We start from the raw sequence: 8,224 nt of genomic DNA, 5'->3' as shown, positions 1-8,224 counted from the left end.
TACGCATTGAGATTACATAGAAAATTCACCCTTCTAGAGGCAGAACCCATTAAGATTTATTTATAAATTTATTTTTTATTTATTTGATTCAACACTTACATATAACATACAGTGCTCATCACAGCAAGTACTTTCTTAATATTTAAATGGACCTTTCAGATTCTCCTTGAGTCTTCTTTAAAGTTTCCCTCAAAACATTGTCACATGGCACACAGATCTTTCACTGCTAGCATTTTCACTGCCCATGACACTCCTGACTCACATGGAGTGGTACTAAAATTCCTTTCTTTTTCATTCCTTTGTCCTCAATCTGTTTTTATACAACTAGGTAGTGTCTATACACAATGACCTCATATGTGTTTTTCCTGTCCTCCCTCTTCAAGCAGGCTGCAGATGGTGGACCTAAGGAATGGGAGCACAGTGGCAGAGTTTATCCTCGTGGGCTTTGAGCAGAGCTCCTCTTCCACGCGGGCATTGCTCTTTGCCCTCTTCCTAGCCCTCTACAGCCTTGCCATGGCCATGAATGGCCTCATCATCTTCATCACCTGGACAGACCCCAGGCTCAACAGCCCCATGTACTTCTTCCTTGGCCACCTATCCTTCCTGGATGTCTGCTTCATCACCACCACCATCCCACAGATGCTGATCCACCTGGTGGTCAAGAACCACATTGTCTCCTTTGCCTCCTGCTTGACCCAGATGTATCTGGTTTTTGGTGTAGGTGTGGCTGAGTGCATCCTCTTGGCTTTTATGGCCTATGACCGTTATGTTGCCATCTGCCACCCACTCAGCTATGCCCAGATCATGAGCCGGCAGGTTTGTGTGAAGCTAGTAAGTACTGCCTGGTTCTTTGGGCTGATCAATGGCATTCTGCTTGATTATATGACATTTCGTGGCCCATTCTGTAGGGACAACCACATAGAAAACTTCTTCTGTGAGGCCCCCATAGTGATCGCTATCTCTTGTGGAGACCCCCAGTTTAGTCTGAAGATGATCTTTGCCGATGCCATCGTGGTGCTGCTCAGCCCCATGGTGCTCATTGTCATCTCTTATGCTCGTATCCTGGCCTCCATCCTTGGCAGAGCCTCCTCCTCAGGTCGTGGAAAGACCTTCTCTACTTGTGCTTCCCACCTGACTGTGGTCATCTTTTTCTACACCTCAGCCATGTTCTCTTATATGAACCCTCGCAGCACACATGGCCCTGACAAAGACAAGCCCTTCTCCCTCCTCTACACCATCATCACCCCCATGTGCAACCCCATCATCTATAGTTTTCGAAACAAGGAAATGAAGGGGGCCATGGTGAGGGCCCTTGGGAGGACCAGCCTGGCCCAGGCGGAGTCTATCTAGTGGATCTAGTGTGAAGCCTCCTGGAAGAGAAGTTCCCTCCCCCAGCACCGACAATTGGGTAAATCTCCAGTGCTCAAGGAAAGAGCATTCCTAATTTTCTTCTTATTAGCATCAGTCCTGGAAGATCATGTTGATGTCTAATGCTCATCTGTCTGATTTTCTCCCAGGGTAGATTCATCCATTGTAATTCCTCTTACTGATACATGCCCATGATTGGAGGGGCAAGTGTAATGAAATGGAAAAGTTTATTCCAAAATTGGGGGAAAGGTAGTAGGGTCCTCAACAGAAGGAAGTAATAGGATGACCAGTCCATTCTTCAGAATGTTTCTTTCCAGGGCAAAGGCAATTAGCAGGAGCTCCATCTTTGGGAAAAGGGCATACCGAAAGCCATGAGGAAAACAAAGGGATGTATAGAAGTGAGGCAAAAAGCAGTAGGTGGGAGACATATGCTAAGAGGTGTGCGATATTATCCCTATATGGTGGCTTCAAAATTATTCAAAAAGTTCCCAGAAAAAATAAGAACTGCTGAATAGGATTGTGTTACTCCTCAAAGGAAGCAAGAGGAGGAGGTATATGCCAAATACATGTGAATTGTTAGTGGGGAGATGGGAGGGCAGAAGCAAGAGCAGGAAGTCTGAGGAGAGCACCCACTTCCCCAGACTGTGAACTGGGAGTGGTAGCTATAGAACAAAATCTCCTAGGGTCAGGGAAACTTCCAGTGACATCTGCATTTTATAAGAATATAAAAAGAGCACTTTAACTTATTTTTGCATTTGTCTGCTTCCACTGGAAGATTTTGTCACTGGCCTGGATGCATATTCTGCAATTTAAATGTTTCCCTTTTCTTCATGAAGATTCCTTCCTATGTCTTGTTTTATTTATAATACACTACATTTCCTGAGACTTGCTCACATCTCTTCTTTCTCCCCCACCCCTAGTCAGTTACCTACTATCTAGAGCAGGGGTTCTCAGCAGGGATGATTCTCTCCCCCAGGAGGTATTTGGCAATATCTGAAGACAATTTTTAGTTGTCACAACGGAGGGAGGGTGTGTGCTACTGGCACCTGGTAGGTAGAGGCCAGGGATGCTGCTGAACATCCTACAATTCACAGAGCAGCACCCACAGTAAAGAACTATGCAGCCCAAGAAATCCTTACTGCTGAGCTTGAGTAACCCTGGTCAGGAGATGAAGTATTAAAAGAAGAGAATGAGGAAGATGGTGAAAGGTATTTATATGGGGAAAGAAGAGGCAGGAGGAAACCAAGAATTTAGAATTCAGAATTCTTTTTTTTTATAAAAATTTTTTATTATGTTAGTCACCATACAGTACATCCCAAGTTTTTGATAGAATTCAGAATTCTATCTACAAAGACATTTCTGGTTTACTGTGAGCAAGCTTTCTGCTGCCACTGCCATGGCAACAATCTGTGTAAGTACTTGTGATAAAACCTGCTCTAAAACCTCTGTGTTTGTCTCTATCTGAGCCTACTTCTACTCCTCCAGTTTTCCCAAGTTATAAGACTTTTCCTACCCAATCATGCCCTCCTGCCTGCCATTAGCATGGACAGCTACTTAAGTTCTGCCCTTTTCCTCTGTTACTTCAACCCAAATTTCACCCATGCAGCGGTCATCTTTCCCTTGTTCCCATTAATCTCACATTCCTGCCCAACTAAATCCTAACATTCATCACCTTTGCTCATTTACAGTAGGACTCCTGCACATGCCATTTAGTGCAACCCATGAAAACCACGTGGGAATACTTATGGGAATAATTCCTCCAATGTCAACATTTTTCTCATTCTCAAGATTTATCAATCTCCTTTCACCAATGCTTATATTTCTCCACCCATATGTTCCAATTGTAGGAAAGGTCCACTCTACCTTTTATGTGTGCTGGATATTTTCTTTTACCCTTTAGAACTAAATACACATCTTTTGCCTCTGATCTGTGTCCTGGTAGACAGACCTTTGTTGGCTGCCTCAATGGGTTTTTCTGCCTTCTACATCCTGGTTGAGCTCAACTAATAAGAGTTACTTAGAAGGATAGAGGAAGGCAGGAGAAGAGGCAGTGAGGATGTTTATTCTCCTGCTCCTTCTCTGATGTTCCAGAGTTACCATGTGGTGGCCTTCTACAGCTCCCTTCCCTGTCCCCATAAGGTAGTACCTGCTCCCTGCTCTTGAGAGCCCAGGATGATTCACCATCCCTTTTTGATTCCCCTTAATCCTTCCACATCCTGGTAAGCACCCTCATTAGTCCTATTTAAGTTGACCAACCATTTCCTCCCAGCACACTGACTGACCAAGTAACAGGTACCAGGTACATATTACCAAACACAAATTGAAATTTCTCAAAATAGACCATATACTACTCCATAAAGCAAATCTCAAAACATTCAAAGATATGAAGTCACACAGACCAAGTTCTCTGACCATAATGCAGTTAAGTTAGACAGCAGTATCAAAATGATAACTAGAAGGAAACCCATATGGTCAGAAATTAAGAAACATAATTGTAATTAACCTACTTACCAAGGAATGAATATAAGGCTAGTCCAACATGGAAAGAGTAAAGAGCTTGGAAGTAAAGGGCTTGAAGTCCCACTGTCCTCAATAAATAAAGGTAAACAAGTGGAAAATCAACAACACTTCTTAGAGCTATCAGAGAATTAAAGTCACAGGGGACTCCCAAAACTGGGAGACAAGTAAACACAGAAAATCACAGTTTTCTGAGAGTGGAAGCTGCAACTGGAGCCTGGTCAGAATACTTAAAGGGAAATAGACTAATTATTGGAGACTGAGAAGGGGCTAACTTCAGAGATAAAAACTCCTCAGGGCCTGCCCTCAGAGGAACCCTCATAGTTTCATGAGTTTTACTTCCAGCAGCCCCACCAGATTCTCATGATGAAGATGAGAAAATAAATCCCCTTGTGCTTCAGCAAGGGGAAGGGACAAGTTAGCGTTTTGAAATAAGCCCGGAGAACACTGTCTGCCCTCAAGGAAAACTATTTGATGAGAACTTAACGAATCTGGGGAAGGATCCATGAAAAAACAACAACAACAAAAACCACTGAGAGGGACCTGTGAAGGTTGTTACAGGCCAGGGATATAGGCTCACTAGAAGACCGAGACCTAATCATAGGACTATGGAATGCTTCCACTCTCCTGTATCTTACTACCACATCAATAAGGCTGTCGATTTTCAAGGATCACAGCAGAAAGAGCTGCAGTGCTCAGACCCTATAAGAAGGAGTCTATAGGGATACAAAAAAGACAGCAAAGGAGACAAAAGCAAAGACACATGAGAAAATTTTGGCCTCTGACACCACAGCTACAGCAAACATTAAACACAGCCCAATGCCTAACACAAAACCCTGCACCAAAAGCTTATTTACCTCAGTTCCTCCTACCTGATACCTCATGTCAGGCTTTCAACACAAGAATTGATTATGATAATAATTAGAAAAGTTTACAGACCCCAGATTCATAATGAAACTACTTACAATTCTGTGGGATGTACCTAGAGCAATACTTTCTTTTATCAGGAAAAAAAGAAGTGTTAAAAGGTAATAAATTAAGCTACCGCATTAATCACAGAATAATAGATTATGCAAGGAACATAGAAGGAATAGAAGTGCATGTAACAGATTGATTCGAACAAATCCAAAGATTGATGTAATTGATAGAATTAGAAGAAATTAATAATTTCCCAGGTCTGTGGCATGTTAATCAAAAATAAACAGACTTAAGCAATATTAAGAATGAAAGGGGCCCATAACTACAGATGTGACAGAATGAATTATAAGAGGCCTTCTGTTTCTGATATTGATGGACCATGTAATTTGGATCAGCTATGTCACTAAGAACAACAAAAGCTAGACAAAATATTTTAAACCATCCACTTGAAGGCACTAACGCACTAAACAAGCAGTGAAGAATTTGGGAGCTAAGACCCAGGAACAGTCAGTCTACATTTAAGCAGATCTAGAAAGAGCCGATGAGAGGATTAGTAAAGTGGGAGAAATGTCATGAAAAAGATGAAAGAAAGAATGGATAGAGAAAATACAATATCTGAAGAGAAAATAGCTGAGATTTTTCCAAAACTGAAGAAGACACCAGTGCCAGATTAAAGAGGCCCTAAATATATCCTAAATATGTTACTTACAAAAAGAAATACACACGTGGGCACACCACTAGAATGTCTGAAAATGAGGGACAAAGAGAAAAACTTAACAGCTGCCTGAAAAGAAAGACAGATTCCCTTCAAAAGAAGCACAATTAGATTGACAGCTATCTTCTCGACAATGAAAGTCAAAATATGAAACTTCTCTTATGTAAAACTCCATTGTAGTGGACTAGAGAGGAGCTGGAAGTCAAAGAAAGATAATGCTCCAGCTGGCCTGGAAGAGAGCATGCATCTACATTGTGACCTGCGTGTGGTGGCCATGTGGCAAGGGAGTACAGGCATCCTCCAGGAGCTGACGGCAATGCCTGACTGACAGCCAGCAAGGACATAGATACCTCAATGGTACAACAGCAAAGAATAGATTTTGCCAACAACCGGTGAGCTTGGGAGAGGACCCTGAGCGTCAGATGAAACTTACAGCCTGGTTGACACCTTGATTTCAGCCTGGTGAGACCCTGAGCAGAATTCCCAGCCAACCATACCCAGACTCCTGACCCAAGGAAATTGTAAGATAGTAAGTGTGTGTTACTTTGAGTCCCTGAACTTGTGGTAATTTGTTACATGGCAATAGACTACTAATACAAGCTTTTTAAATTCTAATATAATACCATGGAGAAAATTATGACATTAAATCTGCTTAGATAAATAGAAAAAAGTACTAAGAAAAAAATATATATTATTTTCCACAAATGATGAAAGAAGAAGTAAAGCATGAACACACTTGTAATCCTAAAGATAAATCATTAGCTTAAGAGTATTTCATAAAACTGAAGATGACACAAAGAAATGGAAAGACATTCCATGCTTGTGGATTGGATGAACAAATATTGTTAAAATGTCCATACTACCCAAAGCAATCTACACATTTAATGCAATCCCTATCAAAATACCAACAACATTTTTCACAGAACTAGAACAAAAAATCCTAAAAAGTATATGGAACCACCAAGGCCCCAAATAGCCAAAGCAATCTTGGAAAAGAAAAGCAAAGCTGGAGGTATCACAATTCCAGACTTAAAGTTATATTACAAAGCTCCAGTAACCAAAACATTCTGGTACTAGCACAAAAATAGACACATAGATCAATGGAACAGAATAGAAAACTGAGAAATAAACCCATAATTATATGGGAAACTAATCCTGAGATAAAGCAGGAAAGAATATCCGATGGGGAAAAGGCACTCTCTTCAACAGATGGTGTGGGGAAAACCGGACAACTACATGCAAAAGAATGAAACTGGACGACTTTTTACACCATACACAAAACTAAACTCAAAATGGAGTCAAGACCTAAATGGGAGACCTGGAACCATAAAAATTATAAAAAGAGCACAGACAGTAACTTCTCTGATACCAGCCATAGCAACATTTTTCCAGCTATGTCTCCTGAGGCCAGGAAATAAAGGCAAAAATAAACTATTGGTTTTCCATCAAAATAAAAGTTTCTGCACAGCAAAGGAAACAATTGACAAAACAAAATAAGAGGCACCCAGCCAAACAGAAGAGATTTGCAAATGACATATCTGATAAAGGGTTAGTGTCCAAAATCTGTACAGAACTGATCCAACTCAACACCCAAAAAACAAATAATCCAATTAAAAAATGGGCAGAAGACATGAACAGACACTTCTCCAAAGAAGATAGCAACATGGCCAACAGATATGTGAGAAGATGCTCAACATCACTCATCATTAGGGAAATGCAAATCAAAACTACAATGAGATATCAGCTCACACCTGTCAGAACTGCTAACATCAAAGACACAAAAAACAACAAGTGTGGCAAGGATGTGCAGAAAAAGGAACCCTTTTGCACTGTTGGTGGGAATGCAAACTGGTGCAGCAACTGTGGAAAACAGTTTAAAGATTCCTCAAAAATTTAAAAGTAGAACTACTCTACAATCCAGTAATCCCACCACTGGGTATTTACCCAAAAAACAAAAACAAAAACAAAACTAATTCATATGGATAATGCATTGCAGGGAGGATACGTGCAGGGATAATACATGTTTCTATCAGCATTATTTACAATAACCAAATTATGGAAACATCCCAAGTGTCTATGGAGAGATGAATGGATAAAGAAGATGGGGTATATATACACAATGCAGTATTTTCTGCCATAAAAAAGAATGAAATCTCACTACTTGCAACAACATGGATGGAGCTCTAGGTATAGTATAATGCTAGTATAATGCTAAACGAAATAAGTGAAATACGTCAGTCAGAGAAAGACAAATGCCATATGCTTTCACTCATGGTGGAATTTAAGAAACAAAAAAAAGAGCAAAGATTTAAAAAATAAATAAGGAGAGAGACAAACCAAGAAACAGACTCTTAGATATAGAGAACAAACTGATGCTTACCAGAGGGGAGGTGGGTAGAGTGATGGGTAAAATAGGTGATGGGAATCAAGGAGTGCACTTGTCGTGATGAGCACTGGGTGATAGATATATCACTATATGGTACTAGATGGTACCGTCACTCTATGGGACGCTTGAATTACTGTGAGGTACACCTGAAACTAATATAGCACGATACGTTAACTATACTGTAATTTAAAATTTTTAAAATTCTAGATTTGGGATGCTAACCCTTTATCAGATATGTCATTTGCAAATATCTTCTCCCATTCCCTAGGTTGTCTTTTAGCTTTGTTGATTGTTTCCTTCACTGTGCAGAGCTTTGTATC

The 8,224-nt window shown here is 40.6% G+C and overlaps 1 protein-coding gene across 1 annotated transcript; it reads left to right on the top strand.

Moving 5' to 3' along the window:
• Positions 1-369: 369 nt before the first annotated feature.
• Positions 370-1,350, top strand: LOC123794583 (olfactory receptor 10AD1-like). The gene has a single exon (XM_045800748.2). It carries the CDS (start codon positions 394-396, stop codon positions 1,348-1,350), a length of 957 nt encoding a protein of 318 aa, XP_045656704.1. The 5' UTR covers positions 370-393.
• The last annotated feature ends 6,874 nt before the right edge of the window (positions 1,351-8,224 follow it).

This window comes from Ursus americanus, chromosome 25 (genome assembly GCF_024610735.1).
Source record: "Ursus americanus isolate L20-20 chromosome 25, mUrsAme1.1.p, whole genome shotgun sequence".
Taxonomy (NCBI): domain Eukaryota; kingdom Metazoa; phylum Chordata; class Mammalia; order Carnivora; family Ursidae; genus Ursus; species Ursus americanus.
This window is presented reverse-complemented; position numbering and strand designations above follow the sequence as displayed.